The 21,730-nt window shown below is 40.0% G+C and overlaps 1 protein-coding gene across 11 annotated transcripts in view; it reads right to left on the bottom strand.

The window, feature by feature from the left end:
- The window catches only part of Ttc3 (tetratricopeptide repeat domain 3), a 101,334-nt gene that overhangs the window by 54,981 nt on the left and 24,623 nt on the right, over positions 1 to 21,730 (bottom strand). For all 11 annotated transcript variants that reach the window (XM_029470718.1, XM_029470719.1, XM_029470712.1 and 8 more), the window contains 7 exons: positions 13,727 to 13,781; positions 8,609 to 8,771; positions 7,615 to 7,660; positions 6,375 to 6,498; positions 5,218 to 5,281; positions 1,340 to 1,400; positions 985 to 1,069 (listed from right to left, as the gene is read on the bottom strand). In XM_029470718.1, coding sequence (XP_029326578.1) covers positions 985 to 1,069; positions 1,340 to 1,400; positions 5,218 to 5,281; positions 6,375 to 6,498; positions 7,615 to 7,660; positions 8,609 to 8,771; positions 13,727 to 13,781 — 598 coding nt within the window. The remainder of the gene's footprint in view (positions 1 to 984; positions 1,070 to 1,339; positions 1,401 to 5,217; positions 5,282 to 6,374; positions 6,499 to 7,614; positions 7,661 to 8,608; positions 8,772 to 13,726; positions 13,782 to 21,730) is intronic.

Raw genomic sequence — 21,730 nt, 5'->3', positions numbered from 1 at the left:
TAGCCCTGGCTGTCCTGGAACTCACTTTGTAGACCAGGCTGGCCTCGAACTCAGAAATCCGCCTGCCTCTGCCTCCCAAGTGCTGGGATTAAAGGCGAGCGCCACCACCGACCGGCTGACCCAAATTTCTTATCATAGAGAAGAGCTCTACTACAAGCATGCTGAATGAACAAACTAGACCTCAGTATCTATAGTGAATATTTAAAGAATCTTTATATTTTCAAAAGTTATTGCCTGTTTCAATTCCTCCATGGTTTTTAGACTCAGTAAGGTCAATTAGCATATAACTGAAATCTGTTAGAAGTTCTAAACTTGCCTTATATGCAAACAATTAGAAACTGTTTTTGGTCATTTCTAAGATTTGTTATGTAGTTCTAAAATAACCAATTTTCTTTTTTTTTAAATTATTTATTATATGTAAGTACACTGTAGCTATCTTCAGACACTTTTTCTTCTCTCTCCAGGCCTGCTCACTTTGGCCCAAACATACATACATACATACATACATTAATTAATTATATGGAAGTACACTATAGCTGTCTTCAGACACCCCAGAAGAGGGCTTCAGATCTCATTATGGATGGGATTTGAACTCAGGACCTTCAGAAGAGCAGTCAGTGCTCTATATGCTGAGCCATCTCTCCACCCCTAAAATAACCAATTTTTAACTGACTGACATACTGAGAAAAAATAGCCTTAGCTCCTTTAAAATGCCATTTAGAAAAACTTATTTTTCTTGTTCACTTTACATCCTACTTACTGCCTACTTTGATTACTATATAACATAAAAGAATTTGTATACAAAGTTTACTTTGTTTAGAGGACATTTATCTGACTCATGTTAAATCATTCAGAAGAGGTGAACAAAATGAAACTAATCAATTATCTATCTTACCAAATACTTAAAAAAAATTGAAGCTAATATTATTAAATCTTGGGAAAACAACTTGTTCTTTCTGCAGAAAGAGCCTTCTTCTCTCTTACCTGGTGTGCAGCTCTGGAAGATTTTGAAAACTGTTTCTCCAAAATGCTTTTCAAATCTACTTGTAAACTCACTTCTGAATTAGAACTGAAGGAGGAAAAAAGCAAGAACTATAAAACAATGTCAAAATAAAGCCTTTCTACTCACAAAAAGAAACAAGTGCATTCACGTCAGTCACTTCAAACACTGAGTAAACAGGGAAGGAAATCACCCCATTTTCTCAACAAAAATATTCAACATGCTGGTTCCTCCCCGAATTTAAGTATAAATCCAAGGCAGCCGCCATCTCCCCCAAACTGTGATTGTAAATTCAAGGCAGTCACCATTAATTCCTTAGAAAATTAGAGAAGAACCAACCTGGGCTTTTCTGATTCATTGTTTCGTGATTTTTGTTTTCCTTTGTGTCTTGGAGGCTGACCTGTGAACATAAAAGTATTTGTTCCTGAAACCTGTACATAAATCCTCCAAGACTACGAGTGATAAACGTGTATATTAACTGGACTGCAAGAAAAGCACACATAAACGGGAATAAGTTTGTGAATACAACTTTAAGTCAGGACAAGCTGGTGACGGTGCAGGGCTGTAAGGATATTATTAAAATTAGGATGGCTAATCTCAGGTCTATAGAAAAGAGACATAGGCAACAGTTCCTGTTCTCAGGCAGTTTACAACTAGGCTGGAAGAAACACAAATAGCTTTAGTAATTGTATTACCAAAATACAATTTAATAAAAAGACACCAAGTTGCCACTGACATATAAGCTCCCCTCTACATCCTCTACCAGGGAGAAAAAATCACATCAGCTGGAACATACTGGAAAAGCTGTTTGGTTTCAAGATTAATTGGGATTTTGAAAACTTACTCAAATCAAGATTGGCATTCATTTCAGAAATACTAGTTAGCGATGCTACCCAAAGCCTCCAGGAGTGCAGAAATGGGCTGTAAAGGTGGATGTTAGGGGCAGGAAGAAGAAAGGTGCTGCTTCTTCAGGGGGTCAGAAAAGTCACATTTTCACAGCTGTGTTTGTTAGAAGACAGTATGGCAAGAGGGACAGGGTGTACGTGACAGAAGGTGGAGAGATGGCAACAGACACGACCAGATATAGACAACTGTGATGTCTTCAAACATAAAAACCTTCTGGAAAAGCAGAATTCTGGTTTGATTTCTTTTGTTTGTTTGTTTGTTTGTTTTTAATGCTTAGGTTTATTTCTTTCTTATTCATGTGCGTTTTGCCTACACATGGACCTAGTGCCAGTGGTTGTTAGAAGATGTTGACATTTCCGGGAATGGAATTACCAATGGTTATGGGTGCTGGGAACTTGATCTCTGCTGTACAGGCATGGACAAAGCTATAAAAGTGTAATTCTGCGGCCTCAAGTTCTTTCTCTGAATATAAATGCCGATGGATGAACAAGATTTAAATTATTTACACATGCTACATAATAATAACTTATTATAACTTTTAAAGTGTTGTCCTTAAGGTGTTTTACATACTGTTAGATTGCATTAGGTATTGAACTCCCAAGCCTGTATTTAACACGTTAACCATATGGACACTGCTAGCACTAAGTGAGGAGATATATAGAAATGGAGCCCAAGAGAAGATAGAACTGCAGGCAGGAAAGACAAATGGATGACAGAAGCCAGCCAAACCACTGAAAAGAAAAATCAACCAACAAGGGAAAGAAAAGGGAATGATGGGATGTCGATAATGTCAAGGCCAACAATCTTGCGTCAAGAACCCTAAAAGGAACACCAGGAAAGCTTGAGGTAAGTGACTCTTGTGTCATCGTGAGTTCTCTGTGTTCTCAAATTCAGTTGTAAAAAGCAGAGATGTGGACATTCTGATTTAGGAAGATTTCTGTCAAAATATGATACAAAGGGAGATCCAGGAACACACGAAGAGTGCACGCCCACATCTCATCTGCAGATGAGCACAGACACACAGCTGATGCGCACACACCTGAACCAAGTCAAGTTTCATCTGAAAGTGAAAGTACCGGCATGCTCTGCATGCCCTGCTCTGTGCAAGTAAAGTGCTGAAAACTGAGTGTAGGAAGGCTGACCCTTCCAGATATTGATCAGGCCACAGGTGACATCATACCTCGGGGTGCCCTGGATAGATGCCTTCCCCCTTTACCATGTGAGCACACAACAAGAACACAGCCATCTAAAACAATGAAAAGTGCTTCATTAGACACTGAATCTGCCAGAACCAGGGCACTGGGCTTCTCCTGTACAGAAATAAACTACCCAGTTTGTGGAATTTTTGTCACATCCCTTCAAATGAACAAACATGTTCTTGACAACGTAAAATCATCCCTAAACTGAGCCGGAAGTAGTTAAATGTTCCAACATGAGAAAAGCAAACAGTATTTTTATATAGAAAAGACAAATCAAAGCCTGGTGAGGTGGCTCACAACCATAACCCTAGCGTGTAAGAGGGTGAGACAACCTCGGTTTCTATGTTTCAAAAACTTAACAGCCGGTCCTGTGGTATTAAACTTTCTGAGGGAGATCAATTAAGGAAAAAATACTACAGGGACTCTTGTAATTAGACGAGACACTAATAAAATTCTCAACAGTAAGAGACAGAGCTCAAACGACAAGCAATGCATCTTATCTTTGCATTAAATTTACTGGATTTATAAATTAAACTTATTAAAAGTATGAACAGCCAGAACTCATTTGAAATAAGTATCTAATGTGTTCTTTTTGTTAGTGGGTTCATACGTGTGTGGAGTCCAGCAGTCAACTCTGGTTGTCTTCTTCAATCATGTTCCACCATCATTTGAGACAGAATGGTCTCTCACCAAACCTGGACCTTGTAGACCCAGCTGAACTGGCTAACCAGTGAAGTGCTGTCTCTGCCCCCCAGCCCAAGTGGCAGTACTATAAGCATGTGCCACTATGTCTGGCTTTCAGACAGGTGCTTGGGAGCAGACTCAGGTCCTTAAAGCTTATGCAAGAACCACCTTAACAATTTTACGGTTGACTTTGGCTGTCAACCTGACTGGATCTGGGCTCAACTTGGAGACAAGCCATTAGGGATAGTCATAAAAGACTTTGTTGATCAGATTATGTAAAGTGAGAAGACCCGTTGTAAACGTGGGCATCCCCTTCCCATGGCAGCCAAAAATAAATAAATAAATAAATAAATAAATAAATAAATACAAAGAACCCAGGAAAAAAGCTGTTATTTTTGTTTGCTTGTTTGTTTTTTCTGCTTGCTTCCCGCCAAACTGGCAAATTGTAGTATCTCACTGTTGCCACCAATGCTAATACTAGTACTGTTCACTAACATGAGAACACAGCTTCTTCAGCAATCCTACAGGCCTTCATCTGTAGACAGAGTACTGAGGCCCTCAGCCCTGTGGACTGAGCACTACTGGGCTCTTAGCCTCCCCGTTGTGCGGACAGATGTTGGGTATCCAGACTGTGTCATGTGACTCGCTGTAATAAACCCTGTGGCATTTGTTCTTTCCACAGGTTCTGCTCCTCTAGGGAACTGTGTATTCCACTGAGCATCTTCCTAGCCCTCAATGTTGTCTGTTCTTTTTTTTTTAATTAAAAAAAGATTCATTTATTTTATGTATATGAATATATGTCTATGCATACATTCATGCTGCACATGTCTGTGCACCATATCTGAGTACCTAGTGCCTGACCATGGCCAGAGAAAGATGTGGTCCCCTGGAACTGAATTCACTGAAGGGAGCTGGGAACCAAATCTGAGTGCTCCCCAAGAACAAGAAGTGCTCTTGACTTGCTCATGGCCCCCTCCATGCTTTCCTGAAACTGTCACAAAGTCCCCAGGGTGGCAGAATGGGGACCCAAAGAAAAGTCTCTGTCACCATGAGTAATCCCCTAGAGGAGCTCTGGGCTCCAGCCGTGTGTTCTCTCTCAGTGCTTCCTGGTCTGCGATATGAGCTTTTATACACACTTCTGATGTCACCACCATCTACAGCTCTCAGCACACCTAAGCCAACACTGGCCTCTAGCTTTATGACCCTTCAGAATCTCGAGCAAACAGGCAGGTCTTTTACCTTATCACTAACCCAAGTCAGGTATTTCACTGGAGTGGTGAAAAGGTGACTAAAAGCATGTTGCTACTTTTTATATTAAATATTACTATAAGTATCACCATGTAGAAGAACTACAATAAAACCAACTGAAGCTTGCACAAACTTTCAAGCAGAGGATTGGATGGCAACAACGAGTAAAAGACTACTCACTTGGAGGTGGCAGAAATTCAGGATGACAGTCACAATCGTCCCCCTTCAAAGCCTCATCTGCCACCTGCCCGTGAAAATAAAACTAGTGAGGTTTTTAAAGTCAATACAGCCAAAGAATCAGCAATCACATAGAATTTAACTAGAATATGATAGGATTCAATCAAGACCTAAAAAACACAGCTGGTTATGACTCCTAACTGTACAAACAAGCAAACATAATGATAACTAACAATGAGGACCCAAGAGAAATGGCAAACTCTAGAACGACAATCCTCTGTCTGACACTTGGCGGTGCCTGATGTAGAGGTTGTTGAATAATACCTATGTGCTTCTCCAGCACACAGTTATTCACATCAGAGGTGTGTATAACTGGAATGAAACTTTCTGGGCATTTTCTGTATTATCTACAAAATGAGTGTATATATATATATATATAGGATTTAGAAAAATTCCCTTTTCTACCTATCACCACCCAACATCAACTATACCCCCATTTCCTTCCAAATGTGGAAGTCAAACATACATATATTCAGCTTTGTATGCTACAAGTCTGAGAACGCTCAGACACACGTATCTGAGACATCCGATCAAAGTCGGGCTAGAGGAATACTTATGATACTTGGAAAAACCCCAAAACATTAAACATAGATACGTGCTGAACACAGGCTAAGCATGGCTGCCAAGGGTAACAAAATGACTGAAATACCTTGGGCTCCCAACAACAGCAATTGGGTGGTGGTTGGCAGAACACCAAGTAACCATTACCCCACAGACAGAGATCAGGAAAGGAAAACCTGCATCACTGAGAAGGAGCAATAGAGACCTAGCTACTACACTATACTGTTGCTTGTCCCCAAGAGACTGGCTGAGAGACAGAAACAGAGGACATACAGACACAAGTAAGTGGCAAAATAGTATTTGGAAAATTATTTTTAAAACAAATAACAGTGACTTCAAGGTAAATCCTGTAAAACTTAAACATTAACTTTATGTAGTTTATGAGATGGCCAGGTTGCCTGATGTGGGAGAATTATTTTCTCGATATCAATAAAAAAAAAAAAAAAAGTCACATATGAGCAAAACATCTACCACCGAAGCATCACTGAGACCAGCGATCCTACTCACACTGGAAATGATCAGTTCTTAGCTAAGCTTACCTTTTGATTCTGATTGCCACCATTTGCCATTTTGTACTTAGTTTTTCTGAAACCTCTTTCTGTTTCCACAAAGTTAAGTGATGTTCTAAAAGCAGGTGCTGATGAGTTTCTAGGTATGTAAGCCCTGGAGGTGACAAACAACAACGAGCCGTCATGTCGCGCCTACACTGCCACAGCTGCAAGGGCTTCTTCACAGGCTGCAGCACTCAGCTCCAGGTTCTTGACAGCCAAGTGTCACAGTCTGAAAACACTTCCACGCCTGCGGCAGGTTTTACACATTCGCAGTGCTAGGAGACGCTTGCACTAGGAGGTTCTTCACCTAAAGCGAAGGGTGGTGCAGCACAACTGTTTCTGACTCCAGTGACAAAGTAACTACAGCTTCCTGTTTTAACAGCTTTGGTATCCAATGCCTCTAAACAAAGTCTCAGAAAAAACTTCATCTGTTTTAATTTTTATTACATTTCTGATTATGTTTAAATTTTCAAACAGTATCATATTCTTTCCCCTCCCCAATCTATTTTAACTGTCAAATTATCAAATGTAGAACACTGGCTACTATATCTTTACCTGTAAGCACACTCAAGCCTATCTGTAGCCTTTGAAAGACATTGGGAAGCTGAAGTCATGTGTCCAAGACAACGAAGGGCATCAGGCACAAGCGTCATCCCGGCAACTCCTTGGCTAGGACCCGCATGGCCATACTGATCCACATTGAAGCCAGGTAACTTTAAAATCTCATTTTACTCTTTCCCATAGGTGTACACTAGTAATACTTTTCTTCAGAAGTTCCAAGAAAATAGTAAAATAATGAACCAACTCCCAAGACAACTACTTTTATGACACCAATACAAATGCACACACGCGCCTATAGTCAAACACACTAACACACAAATTCTCACACATACATGCACATGCACACACACACATATACTCTCCTACATACTCTCACACACATACATTAAAACAAACACACTCAGACACACAGACACACAAACACGTGCACACACCCCAAACATAACAAAAAGCTTAAAAAAAAAAGCCTCTCTTCTACCCTAATGAGACACTGCCATTATGGAATCAGAAGTAGGTAGAGCACCTGCCCAGCACACACAAGGCCCTAGGTCTGATTCCAGCATCACTTAAAGCTGCTATTGGCTCATAAATTGACAAGCACAGCGATCCTTAAATTCATGAGGCAAAGCCCTTCCAAGTAGCAGCCACTGACCTGGTATTAACTCACCTGCTTTCATAAAAAGCTTTAATTGGATTCTTATTTGATGTCCGACCTACAAAAGCCAACCACACACACAGTGATCAATGGACTGGAAGCACAGACTTGAAAAAGGTTTTCAAATTTCTTTCAGCTGATAGTAGAAAGCATAAAGTTTCAAAGCTGAGTGGTAAATCCCAGCACTTTTACAGTTCTAGATGCTTTTAGTTTCAGGGTGTCAACAAACTGCTACATAATCTCATCAGATATCCCATTACGTGTATCAATTTTAAGATGCCAGCTACACATAAACGAGAACCAGGCCGTACCTGTCTGCAAGGAGCTCACAATCTTAGAATCTCATGATGCTGGATGATAATAGTTGCTGGATAAATAGAACTTCGCAACTCAGCTATACAGACACTAAACACCCAAAGTGGGGGGAAAAAAATAACAGAAGGAAGATCTACATGCTAGAAGTGGGGCATAAGGAACTCTAAGTGCCAGAGAAAGAAAAATGAGGAAGGAAGAAAGAAAACGGGCAGAAGGAGTAACTATTAAATGAGAACTTCCAATTCCTGACTGTCACAGCCAAATTCTGAAATAGATAGATTAATAGATAGATAGGTAGATAGATGGATGGATGGATGATAGATGCTCAGCATGCTATATAATTAGTTGTAAAGTTGGTGCAAAAACATCAAGCAATACTTAAAGGCCTTTTCTTAGGAAATTAACAGAAAAAATTATTTTAAAAAGTTATCAGAAAGGGGTATTTCTCTACAGAGCAAATAAAACTTTGACTACTGTGTTTAAATTACCAAATCACTTTCAATTACCTAGTTGAACATAACACTATCATAGCTTCACACAGACAGGAACAGAACACTTGAGTGACTTGACCAATCAAAGCACAAGTACACACCACCCGAGGCCTGGTGCGGTCCTTATTAATCCACGAAATCCACTCTCGAGAGTCTTAAAGGGAATTCCACTGTAACCGAAAGAATCTTAGGTGAAATACCTTGTAGGTCTTCTATTTGTTTTTGTAACTTTACATGCTGCTGAATTAGATCCTTGATTCCCTCAGGGTCATTTTTACAGAGTTTTTGAGCTTTTATGTTTGCTTGCAGGGCCCAGTCATATTCCCCCAGCATACAAAGAGCATCACAATAACGATAATGACCCTGTTCCAAAAAGATAAATTTAATTTTTTTCTCAAAAAGTATGCTTAAAGCAGATAGATAAGGAAAACTATTTTGGTTGAAATGGATTAGTTTAGGCCTAGCAATAAAAAAAAAAAACTAAAATATTAATATCCTAGAAAATAAAGTGGCTAACGAGCTAAGTAAAAAGTTATAAATAGGCAAGTAATTTTTAATAATTAACTAGAAACCATTTTTAAGAGACGTTTGAACCCCCAGAAAAGAGTCTAGCTTTTGTTAAGGTTTACTATTAAGGAACAAAATAATTATTTTATTAAATGAAGTATAGCAGTTATTAGTTATAAATAAACAACTTAATTTTTTTTCAAAATATTTGAATGCAGTACATCTCTAAGTCATGACATTCCCTATACTTTGAAATCAAAACATTTCTAGAAGGAGCCACCAGGATGCATGCCATTTTGCCACCACATCCCAGGACACAGAAACAAATGAGGGCTTTGGCTGGGCCACCTCTGAGCAGGGCTCCTCCATTCGAACTGCTTCTGCTTTATCTCTAAACACGGTTTCCACAGAAGAGAAGCCTGAGAGCCATTGCTTTTGTTTACTCTTCATTCCAATGTTAAGATTTCTGTTACAAAACCAAAGATCCTTTCTGATTCCAAATATTAACTTTTTATTCTAGAATCCTAAGGCTCAACTACAGACCTGTCCAAGCTACTCACACACCAATCTCCCATTGTAGGCACAAATCTACTACAAGACGATTTAGCAGCAAACTGCACTACAATCTACAGCACATCACAGGAGCAAAGCAAAGAACCTGATGCCATGATGCTGTCTACATCTCCTTATTTAAAATTTATTTTGACAAGAACACTTGTTTTAGCAAGAATCCATGAGAGAACCTCAGTTGTATTAAGGGAAATCAGTAGCATATGTATGTGGCATGTGTTTATGCAGATCTTGTGCTATGTTCTAGGGACCCGTCTATGAGTTCTAAGAAGTTTTAGACAGAATGTCTAGTCTTAGATCAGAGATACTAATACATATTATACCTTGCTAAACACTACTTGTCCCCAAGGGTGGATGCTCTGTTCTTGACATCTGAGATCCCTTGGGCATGCTACAAGGTCGGGATCCTCCCACTAGACGTTGATCAGCTACAGTGTTTATGGCTGCTTTAAGAGAGGACGCAGCTGGCACAAAACCAACAGACCCCCCGATAATACTTTCTCTGATGGTTCCCCTCGCCCCCCCCCCCAGCTTCGCCCCTGATTCTCACTTCTAGCCAGTCCTTTTCTGGAACTTCTAGAAAACTAGAGTCAGTTCAACTCGTAATGACTTACAAGAGTTTTCTCAGGTCTTTTAAGGTTAAATTAGAAGCGTCTCTCAAAACCAACAGTTACAGTTCTGTTCTCCCTTTGACACTCTGCCTATCTATGGCATTAAGTAGGAATTCCCCACTGTTTGCCTATCTCTCCTTCCTTCAACTATAGGCCATTATTCCTAACTTTTCTGTCATGGCAGAATCATCAATTCTAGTATTCTATCCTGACAATGCAGTTGCGGGAAAGCTGTGATTAATCTACAGGCATGCAGGCACCTAAGCCATCAGGATTCTGAGGTCACCCCTCAGGATAACTGCACAGATTAACTGAGGGCTCTTGCTCCCTGGACTACACTGTTGGTGTTTAAGGCTCTTGCTGCATGGAAAAACCGAGACGCCTATATAAACTATAAATTTATAGTTTCAGCTAAGAGAGAATAACAGAGACAAAAAGATAAGAAAATGTGGCTTAGAAAGGCCCCCTGACTGTGGCAACAGAATAAAGTGATGGAAAATAGAAGAGCAGCATGCAAGCCTGAGCCTGCTCCAGCTTACTCAGAAAGCCTAAAACTCAGCACAGGGAACAGGAAGGAGCAGCAGCAGTCGGAGAGAAAAAGCTGCCTACAGAGAGATGTTTTAACTCAGTTACCATAAATAAATAAATAAATAAATAAATAAATAAATAAATACATACATACATACAATGAAAGAAGGAAGCTTTAATACTCCTAAAATATAATAAGAGATCTTTAGTAAACTAACATCATGATCTGGGTTTTAGTACTAAGAATTCTATCTCTTACTTGTTTTACAAAATACTTATTAAATACTCGAGAAATGCAAGTTTCAGAGATCAACAAAATTCTATTTCAAGCAAGAAAGTGATCATTATGAAAAGAGCAGACACTGAGCACCCTCAACACAGCACCAGCTAATGCTGAATCCAGCCCTCAACAATCTGTCTCTCTGGAACACTTACTGTGAGGGGTGTGCATGTGCACACATGTCCACACATGTCACAGTGCACCTGTGGAAGCCAGAGGACAACTTTTAGGAGTTAGTCCTCTCTGAGGCCTATAGGGAAAGTGCCTTTACCTGATGGTCCATCTCACCTGCCCTAAGACCCCATTTAAATAAATAAACGAATAGTTTTAGGATTTAGGAAAATAGAGACTAAGGTAATACACAGAGAGAACTATGTTTTAGTATGTTATGTCTCAGATTCCCCACAACCTTCTGGATCAGTTGCTGCCTCTCTTCCCTTTCCCACTCAGAAGCAAAGACTATCAACAGCTTAAGTATCCTCTGGGCCTATGTTATGCTTGCTTTTATTGATTCAATACTGCTTTTTAGGAATTATTCATTTACTTTTTGTATATGAGTAGATGTCTTCAGACACACCAAGTGGGCACCGAACCCCACTGCAGATGGTTGTGAGCCATCATGTGGTCCTGAAAATTGAACTCAGGACTTATAACAGTCAGTGTTCTTAACCACTGAGTCATCTCTCCAGCCCCTCAATACTCTTTTTAAAATACATATAGATATAGATATTTTTTTGATGAGTCAGTCACCTCATTTCTAACACAAATCTAATATTTGGGAATTTATCCATGAAGCCAGCAACACTATTGTACACTTGCTTCTGTTACTAAAGTCAGCTGTGACTATGTGGGTCTGTGTACTTGAGGTTCTCTATTCTGGGGGTTTCATTTCTAATCTGTCTACTGCTCCCTATAGCTTTAGTTCTAGTATCAAGACAGTTTGGATTCTAGAGTAAATCAGACACCTTGCCTTAGAAATGTTACTTAACTGGACACATGGTGTATTTTTTTTAAATGCTACATGGTAAAAAGGGGAGAAAGGAAGAAGAAAAGAGAATGGGAGATACCTACAAGTCAGGATTGGTGTTTTGATGTAAACAGGAAGAGTAGACTTGGGGACACTGAGTGAAGAATGACCAGTAATAGAAAAGCTAGCCAATGCTGAGGGAAAGCATTCCAGATGAAAGGAAAACAACACAGTGAACTGGGTCTTGCACATCTGAGGAGAGTGAGGAGGCCGAGGGACAACAGAGTAAACCAGAGATAGAATACCTAAGAGTGAGGTGGGAGAGTGAATGTGCTCAAGACGGGAACACGAAGGAAAAAAACACAGGAATAACTCTGACCATGTAAAACTACCACATCCACCTACTGCTTTACCACTAGACTATTAGGCAAGAAGAATGCTAAAGAGAGTCTGTTGACAAGAGACCAATCATCTCAGAGACTCAGGAGAAAGTGGGAAGAGGACAAGTTCAAGGCCTTGCCTGGACCATAAAATGAGTTCAAGGGTATCCAGGGCACCTTAGTGAAACTACTGTCTCAAAAAGGAAAGAGAAGGTGTTGAGCGAGGGGAGAGCTCGGTGGTGGGGGTCTCTGATAAAACATGAGCTTCGAGATCCAATGCCCATTATCTCAATCAATCAATCTACCAATCAATATAAAAACCAAAAGGAAAAATAAAGAAAATGACTGCCTTTGTACATTTCACCAGGTGTAGCTGTGCAAAGGGGTTTCTAGGGTGGGTGTCTATAAAATCAAGTAACTATTAGGGCACCTACATGGAAGAGTAAGGAATCTAAAGCATCTGCATACAGAATCCGTGTTATAGGGTGTGTGCATCATACATCTTTCCACCCTCCCACCAGAGATCTCTGTTACTACCCAAAGACCACAACACTCAGGACCCTCAGTCTCTTCAATTTTTGCCAACCTAAACAACTTCAACACCATCACCTCCCCTTATCTGCTGGGGCTGTCTTCCACTCTGTTCCATTCAGTTTTTTTTTTCTTCCTTCTGTTTTTATCCCCTAAAACTTTACTACTAATTGAGAGTTCCTCATTTTCAAAAAGATTTTATTTACTTTTAAATTTTTTTATATGTGTGTGTGTGTGTGTGTGAGAGAGAGAGAGAGAGAGAGAAAGAGAGAGAGAGAGAGAGAGAGAGAATGTGTGTTTAAGGGGGAGGGGTTGTATTTGTTTGTGTGGGTGGCAGGGAGGCCAGAAGAGATCTGGATCCTCTAGAGCTGGAGTTAGAAGCAGTTGTGAGTCACCTGACATAGGAACAGAGAACTCACCTCCATTTTTTCTCATTTCTATTGACCATTCAAGATTAGTTTTTTTGTGAAAACTTACATTTTATTAGCCCACTCTCTTATCGGGTTTTTGTGCCCTGTGTTATTCAGGAAGCCTGAGGCTGGGGGTGAAAGGTCATGCTTATATACTATGATGGCTGTGCCTTGAAGTACAATTATCACTTGGGAAGAGCTTTGAATACCTTCTAACAGTGAGGGGAGTAAGTCTCTCCTGTGTTCTTCAATTTTCCTTGTCTTCTTCTCCTCCTCCCCACCCCCTCTCCTCAGCCCCTTACTGGTTAGTCCATTAACCGAGGTGTCTAACTAGCTCGGATGCTTTTTACCTCTCACAGCCTCTCACAGCAAGTCCTGGAACTGACTATAAACTCTTGAACCCATTTCCTGTCCTTGAGTTCTCTGAAATGTCACCCAGCATTTTTACATACAAATACATGATCCCACACACTGATTCTCACACAACAGTAATGTTCAAGGGCTTGCTCATTGTAGAATATAAAAGAAGCTTACCTTTGGCCAGGTGTTCTTCAAAACAATGGCCCTCTTTCCATCGCTAAGTGCATTTCTAAAAAGAAAAACAAGAAATAAAATATTTAAGAATTTCATGGTTTTACTTTAAAAGTACTATATATCATGTATCTACTCGTATGCTGTGAATTTTACATGAACATAGATAGCCTAGTTAAAAAAAAAAAAAATCAAACCATATAGCAAATGTCCACTCTAGCAACGTTAGAAAATACAGAGAGGTAAAATAAAGGGGAGTAGTTACCCGAACCCCATTGCAACGACTCAGGAATTACATTTAGTGTTTCTAGAGAGTTCTTTATATAGCTTTCCAGTATCTACATTCGACTTATTATCCATATGCTTTTATACACTATGTTTGTCTTTTAACAAAACTGATTCTCAACAATGTAGTTCTCCAGTCTTTCACACAACAGACTGGTTCAGCTATACTGAACAGAGCACAAACTCCAGAACAGAGATTTTCCATCTTGTTATCTTCACTGCCATCTCATCACTGTAATTTTACTGTTATGAATTGTAATGTAAATATATGTTTTCTGAAGTCTGTAAAAACACCGATCAACCACCCCAAGGGGTCACGGCCCACGGATTGGGAACCACTGCTCTAGAATGAGTCTCCAGTGGTCTAACTAGACTGCAGCCTCTTCTGGTGCCTGAAGGATGACCCTGGCTCTGGGCCCACTTTCTCATCTGTAGCAAGCTGCTCGGCTGAGGTACATACTACACTAGAAAGTGTTACACTGTCAGACACTAGAAGGTCCACACCTCAGTTTGTATCCTGGCATGTATCTGTGGTGACATTTCTAACAACCTGTTTCACAAGTCCTCACCACATGCACACAGAAACCTAACACCACCCAAAAATGTTCAAATGCCTAAAGCACTGGCTCAGACATCCTACTCTTTACTGTGAGTTCACATACTCCCTCTCACTGGCTTCAATATTTTATCTTCTCAATGATCTTTGTCTGTTTTTTTGTTTTTCTAGTTTAAATGTCTTGTGTAAACTTACTGGTCCATCATCTCAAAGTTGAACACATCAATGTATTTGTACTTACAAAAAAAAATTTTTTTTAAAGAAAATGAGGTAACTTATGCCATCAGACATTACCACCTACTAAAGGTATATACCAAACTAATATTAGAGAAGAAAAACCAAAATAACAAAATCTCCTAAAGACAATTAGGATGGAGGAACAGGCAGAAGAGTCTACACCAACCAATCTATAACAAGAGTGATAACATAGTACATGGGGCAAACAGAATAAATAAGTGGTGCTGATCCACTTACACACTCACACAAGTGCCAGTCACTGCCTCAGGCTCACCAGCAAAGCCAAGCCCAGGAGCCTGTAAATCTAAGCAGCAACACTAATCTTAGGAAGGAAGGAAGGAAGGAAGGAGAAGGGGGAGGGGGAGGGGGAGGGATACAAACTTTTAAAAGCAACACAGAACACCCTGGTAGCCTTAAAGCAGATAAAGATTATGAACACCATAAAGTGCTCACCATAAGAAGAACTTATAAATTGTATTATATTAAAGTTAATTGTGTGCGTGTGATTCTATGTTGTAGAAAGGAGGTCAAGTGTAGAGGTCAGAGGACAACTTAGAGGACTGTTTTCTCCTACCATGTGCAATCTGGGGATCAAACCCAGATCTTTCGGCTTAGTGTCAAGAGCCTCTACTCATTGGACCATTTCATTATCCCTAAAATGAACAGCTTTTGATGACAAGAAAACAAAGAACAAGTACTGAAGGGGAAAGCCACTCAAGAGTATGAAGATACTTGTAAAACTTATGTCTCCATAACTCACATCCAAACCACAAAGGTGTCAGACATTCCGCTCAGGGGCAAAGGAATAGAGGACATCCAAATAAACAATAAGGATATGAGAAAATAGTCAAGAATCCTTAACCAACTTACAAAAATGCTAGCCTAACACTAGGCTTATTCCATTCCATACCCAACGGGTCTAAAATGAAACTAAGTGTCAGTAAGGACATGACTGAAACCCTCACACTCTGCAGTAGACTGAAATGATATATCACAGGAAACTTATGAACTGAAGCAAAACACAAGTATGCCCTCTGTCCTTGATTGCACACTCAACGAGAATTTGATACCACAAAGAGTCAAATACTAGAAACTCAGCAAAATGTTCATCCATGATACAATGGATAAAACACGGTATACTCATGCAGTAGGTGAATGCAAGTCCAAGCAACAACATAAGCCCTGGGAACAGTTTTGAGAGCCACACACATTTGCATGGTATAAAAAATAAAACGATCCAATGGAACTCCAGACAGACTGGCCTGGGGAGACAGGTGGGCAGTGACTGGAAGAGCAAGCCGGGGTTGTCTGCCTGCTGCTGTAATTTGGATGTTGTTTTCAAGTTGTCCACTTTGGAAAATCCAGTCTATTCCCTTGTTATACACATATTTCCCAGGATGTGTATGTACTACTTTTGAAAAGATCACAAGAAAACACCTGGCTTTTTCTTCTGTTGGAGAATGTAACCATTGGCCTGACAGCAGAGTCACAGGAGTAACCCTGCCACCATGGAGGTGAGGTGGCAGCTTTCTGACCAAGTCATTTAGGCTGAAAACTGAGGCCTTCGATGCAGTGCAGAGCCACTGTACACCTCCTTCTGGAGCCTGAGGATCCTGTTTCTTCACCATTAAACCAGTTCTATCTGTTAGCTAGACCTAAGTCAGCCTTGTGCATTAAATCTCTTGCCCAGGCACTTTTAGAAGTTGTCTACAGATAGCTTTCCAAGTTCCTTACAGTTCTCAGCTCACACCAGCCATCTTCTGCTCTAAGCCTTCCACTGACAGCTCCTCTGGTTACTGAATGAAGAGTCTGTATTTCTAAATCCAAACTGTCTCACACATCTTGGCAGCTAGACACTTGTGTCCTCTCACTTCTTTCTATAAACTATTTTCTTTCTGGACACCTGTAAATAGTTTTCAGGCCAGGTGCCACCTTTCCCTGATTGATATTCAAGGTTCAACTTGACTCCTCTTTCTCTTACCTTGTGCTCTCTCACTAAAAGACAGCAAGGTTGTTTCAATCTTGCCTGAACAGTAATATTAATTCCCAGGGAAGCTTCAAAAAGTCTACTCTGCAAGCTCTACCCTCCATCAGTTAAGCCAGAATGTCTGGGATTCAAAATTCAAATGATTCTTCAGTTGAGGGTGAAACCTACTTTCCTAAGCAATATTAAATGCATCTCCAACTTCAATCTTCTTGGACATCTATCCCAAACATGTCATTTACTTTTTTACATAGAGAAACTCAGATTCTACCCCCTATAAATTTATTCCTCTTCCAATGGCTCCCACTGCTTAATAAGCAGGCCCAAAAATCTAAGAATCTGGTAAGAACACATACCAGTCTCCATAGTCTTATCTCAGCACTAAACCATGGGCCATTCTGTCAACGTCACCTCTAAATATCCTGACTCCTCTCACTGTCCTATGCCTACTCTAGCTACCTTCCTCCAGCCTGGCATGCTTACAGCCTCAGCCTTTGTGCAGGTCGTCCAAAGCAATTTTCTGTGTCCAGCATGAGCTTTTAAGGGCACTAATCATGTATAACACTCAACTCTTGAAATTTTTGGCATCTCACCACCCTTCTCAATGGCCAACAGTCATAACATAAACTACGAAGTCTAGACCCTAACCTCCCTTCTGTAATTCAGGTCATGTGGCACACCAGCAGTTTCTTGAATACAACATGCCACTTCTAATTTCAGGCTTAACACTGCTGTCTCACTGGCTAGAACACAGGGGCTATGTCTATCTTTGCTCACTTCTGTCATCAACCATAACTGGAACCCTGGTGTCAGCTGTTGAGTCAGGCTGAATGGTAGTACTGAGGTACCATAACAGTGTACCAGTGGTTCTAACAACACATACTATAAATAACCCACCTGGCCATGTGTGAGTGTAAGTTACACTAGATTTCCCAGCACATGGCCAGATCTTATAACTGCAACATGTAAGCAGAGTAGGTACAACCCTGCTCATCCAGACCACTGCAGACAAGAGTGGGATGGGTACTGTGCACACAAGTCTATGACAGTAAGAGACCTGCAGTGTCAACTATTAACCACTGAGAACTGTGCTCTAGCCCAAGTGTTCCAACTTATGATAGTTATCATGAAAGCATGTTTATTTGCCCAGACAATCTCCAATCTAACACTTTACATATAATTTGTTTTGTTTTGTTTTTATTCCTTATTCTGGGACCTTAAACACACAGAGAACATCAGATTACCTTTTCTTCCAGACTTAAAAGTTCACAGGCCCTTGCTGGCTGGTTCTGCCTGTGACTGTAGATTAATCAGTAATGAACCATTTAGCAATCAGATTAAAGGCTCCAGTCCCAGTGTCTGCACCAATGATGCAGGTGGTACTTGGTCACTGGTAGCCTACATTCTGCACCATCTCCTAACAGACTCTGGACAGGGCACGGAAGACTATTTGCTGACACTCTCAAACTACAACATGTATGTATATGTGGAATATACAAGAACTCTGCTAGCTATCGAGGATTTCCCTCCCAACCCCCGGTATTATCAAGTAATTACTTTCAAGGTCCAACTAGATTAAGAAAGAAACAATTAACTATTTCCCAAGTAGCTTAATATTACTATTAGAATACGAACAGAATTCACTCAGCTATCGTCAAATATACCGTGACTAACAACCATCAACAGAAGCAAGAAGTTTTAAATCAAAGAACCTAGATTTAAAACTTTTCATGCTCCTTTATCTAACAAAAGAAGCTTATCATGAATTTATCCTTCAGATACATTAGTACCTGAATACTGAATAAAATTAAACCAAGTTGTTAAAAACCTGTATTTAATTACCTTAACTGAAAATAATCTATATCCCTAATTATAAGTAATCTTCAGACCAGTTCAAGTGGCCTATTCAAACCATATATTGATAAAATTTGATGGATCATTTGAGTATACAGCCAATAAAATGTTGCCCACCAACAAAAACAAGATCTTGATACACATGGATATCCAAGTCTTAGAATTTGCATATAAAAAAGCAAATTGTACAACAGCATGTGCAGTGCAGTATGCTTTCTACTCATTAGTTTTAAAGGGTGTGTCTCACTGAATCTCAAATTGCCTATATTCTGATTCATAAAATGGCAATCAACTTGGTTCAACATGAGCACAACTATAGACATTAGGTATATTGTAAACACACAGGACCTGAAGAGAGTAGGAAATAAAGACCACACAAGAGATGTCAGTGGATCCTTTCAGTTCAAAATTTCATCATGTACACTTCTTTGTTCTTTTTAAAAAGGGGTGTATGGGATTGGAGAGAACTCAGTGGTTAAGCATTCATGCTGCGTTTGCAAAGGACCTGGGTTCAGTTCCCAGAACCCACAAGGCAGCTCACAAGTGTCTGTAACTCCAATTCCTGGAGATCTGATTCCCACTTTTGGACTCCATGGGCACACTGTGCAAGTATTACAGTAATGCAGTAAAACACCCATACATAAAAAATAAAATCAGCCGGGCAGTGGTGGCGCACACCTTTAATCCCAGCACTCGGGAGGCAGAGGCAGGCGGATTTCTGAGTTCGAGGCCAGCCTGGTCTACAGAGTGAGTTCCAGGACAGCCAGAGCTACACAGAGAAACCCTGTCTCGAAAAAAAACCAAAAAAAAAATAAAATAAAATAAAATAAAATCACATCTTTTTAAAAGGGAGAACACCCATTACCCTATCCTCCACCCCCCAAAAACACAGAGACTGGCAATTATGTTCTCTTCAAGAGCAAATACAGTGCTTCTAAATAACACAGCATGCTCTTAAGAAAAAACCAAGAGAAATAATTCAAACAGTACATACTAAACCTGTGAACTCACAGAAATGTGTGTGTGTGTGTGTCGGTCACACTCACTCACAGGAGGAAGTCATAGTAAAGAACATTGCAAGATAGGTAAATAAATATTAGAAGGCTAAAGATTTCTCAGAGCAATTTAGAGTACTCGGGGATACATGCCCCCTTCTCCAATTACATTTCTCCCAAGAAATGTTCATTATAACACCCAGAAGAATTCTAATGTCTCAAATGAGTTCTACAAAAGTGAATTAGAGTGGGCAAATTTACTCAGTACATTAAATAAGTTGTTATAAGCACCTAAATTAGACATGTCTTAATTCCTTTTCCTGTATATGAAACTGAAATTATATTCTACGAATGGCCTATGGTTATAACTGTGTTGAAAGTATGCTTTTAGAAAGCCATGACAAAGAAGAATCTCATCCAAGCCAGGAGTCCTGGGGTCCACGAAACACATGCTCAGACTCAAGGGTTCCGCGGGAGATGAAGCGGCAGCAACACGATGCCCAGCTCTCTACCTCACAAGCACAAAATCCAGCCCGAGAGGGCACACGCTGGCCTCGCCCATGTCCTCTCAAAGGTTTCCGGTAAGTCTGTTATTTTAGATTATAACCACCACAGATCACTTCAGGATGAAGTCCCAGACCGTACTTCTCAATTTTTGGCTTTCTTCCTTGCATCACTAACCATAATATCATGGTTTCTCTATTTTCAGGATCATTTCTCATTTTAGAGTGGTTCTTTTTCCTTTCTATATGTGTTTTAAATTATACTTGTTTTGCTTTTTATCAAATATTTCAAGTACACACAATTCAGAGAACATAATATTAACATGTAGGACACTCATGTACCAACTTAGCAAGAAATTAACATTTTGCCATATTTACTCTGGCTCTTTTTGCAGATTTGTTATAGTTGACATCCACTGTGTACCACCTCTCCTTTCTCCTCCTTCTCTCCCCAGAGATAGCCACTCATTTGGTTTAACATGCCCATACATTTCTAGAACACTTGAAATTCATACGTCATGATAACATGAATATGCACATTGTTTTGTGTGTCTTTTAACAATATATAAATGCTATCACACTGTACAAACCATTCTGCAACTTGCTTGACACTCAACATTGCACTCGTTTTAAGTGCTGTTTCAAACATCTTTGTATGAATATACAACAGTTCATTTATCCATCCCCTCCTGATGGATGTTTGTTGGTGCACATCTTTATCTTACAAACAGTGCTACAATGAAGGCTTGTACATGTCTTCTTGAGTACATGTCTGACAGTTGGAAGGGATGACCCTAGATGTCAACTGCAGAGAGTGCACATCTTCTCCTTGTCAGACTGCTCTCCAGTGACTGTACCAATTTATACTTTCTCCAGCCGAGTATGAAAGCTTCCTTTGTTCCACATCCTCTCAAATACTTGGTATTTCGAAGCTTTTAAGTTTTTGCCAATCTGATGGGTATGAAAGAGAAACTCGTAGTTTTTAATCTGCATGTTATGTAAGGATCAGCAGGTCCTCATAAATGTGTGACTATTTAGATCATTTGTCTTAAAATGTTTCCAACGTTCACATTCCCGTGTGTCACCTCTACTGTCACCTTTCCAAGGTGACTAACAATAGAGGCCACATCCAGGTCCACTGGGTTTGAATCCTGGCTGCATCACACCCGCCTAAGCACACCTGGACACTGCTAGGCCTTACTGTACCTTGGTTTTCTCATCTGAAAGAGATAGCTACAATACCTCCCAAGGTTGTAAAGGTTTTTAGGAATAAATATGCATAAAGTACTCAGGACCAAGCCTGTCATGAGTCAATGTATGCATTTTTACCTTTTTAGAGCATAATCTTGCTGAAGTTATTTTTTAAATGGAATGTTTTCACTTTCTAGTATTTTAGAATTAAAATATTTCAATATCATTTTAGCATTCATTTAAGCCTTTAATCATTTTCCATTTCAGTTCTTTTGTAGTTTGACACCTGCTTTTATAACAGCAAATAGGAAGTCTGGCCTTGTGACCGACTGGGGATGACAGTGTCTCCCAGGCTCAGTAGGTAGATATTCTGTCTCCTGCTGTCCCTGCAGCTGCTCGGCC

The sequence above is a fragment of the Mus caroli genome, chromosome 16, assembly GCF_900094665.2.
Source record: "Mus caroli chromosome 16, CAROLI_EIJ_v1.1, whole genome shotgun sequence".
NCBI lineage: Eukaryota > Metazoa > Chordata > Mammalia > Rodentia > Muridae > Mus > Mus caroli.
Note: the sequence above shows the minus strand (reverse complement) of the source record. Positions and strands in the feature narration are given on the sequence as shown.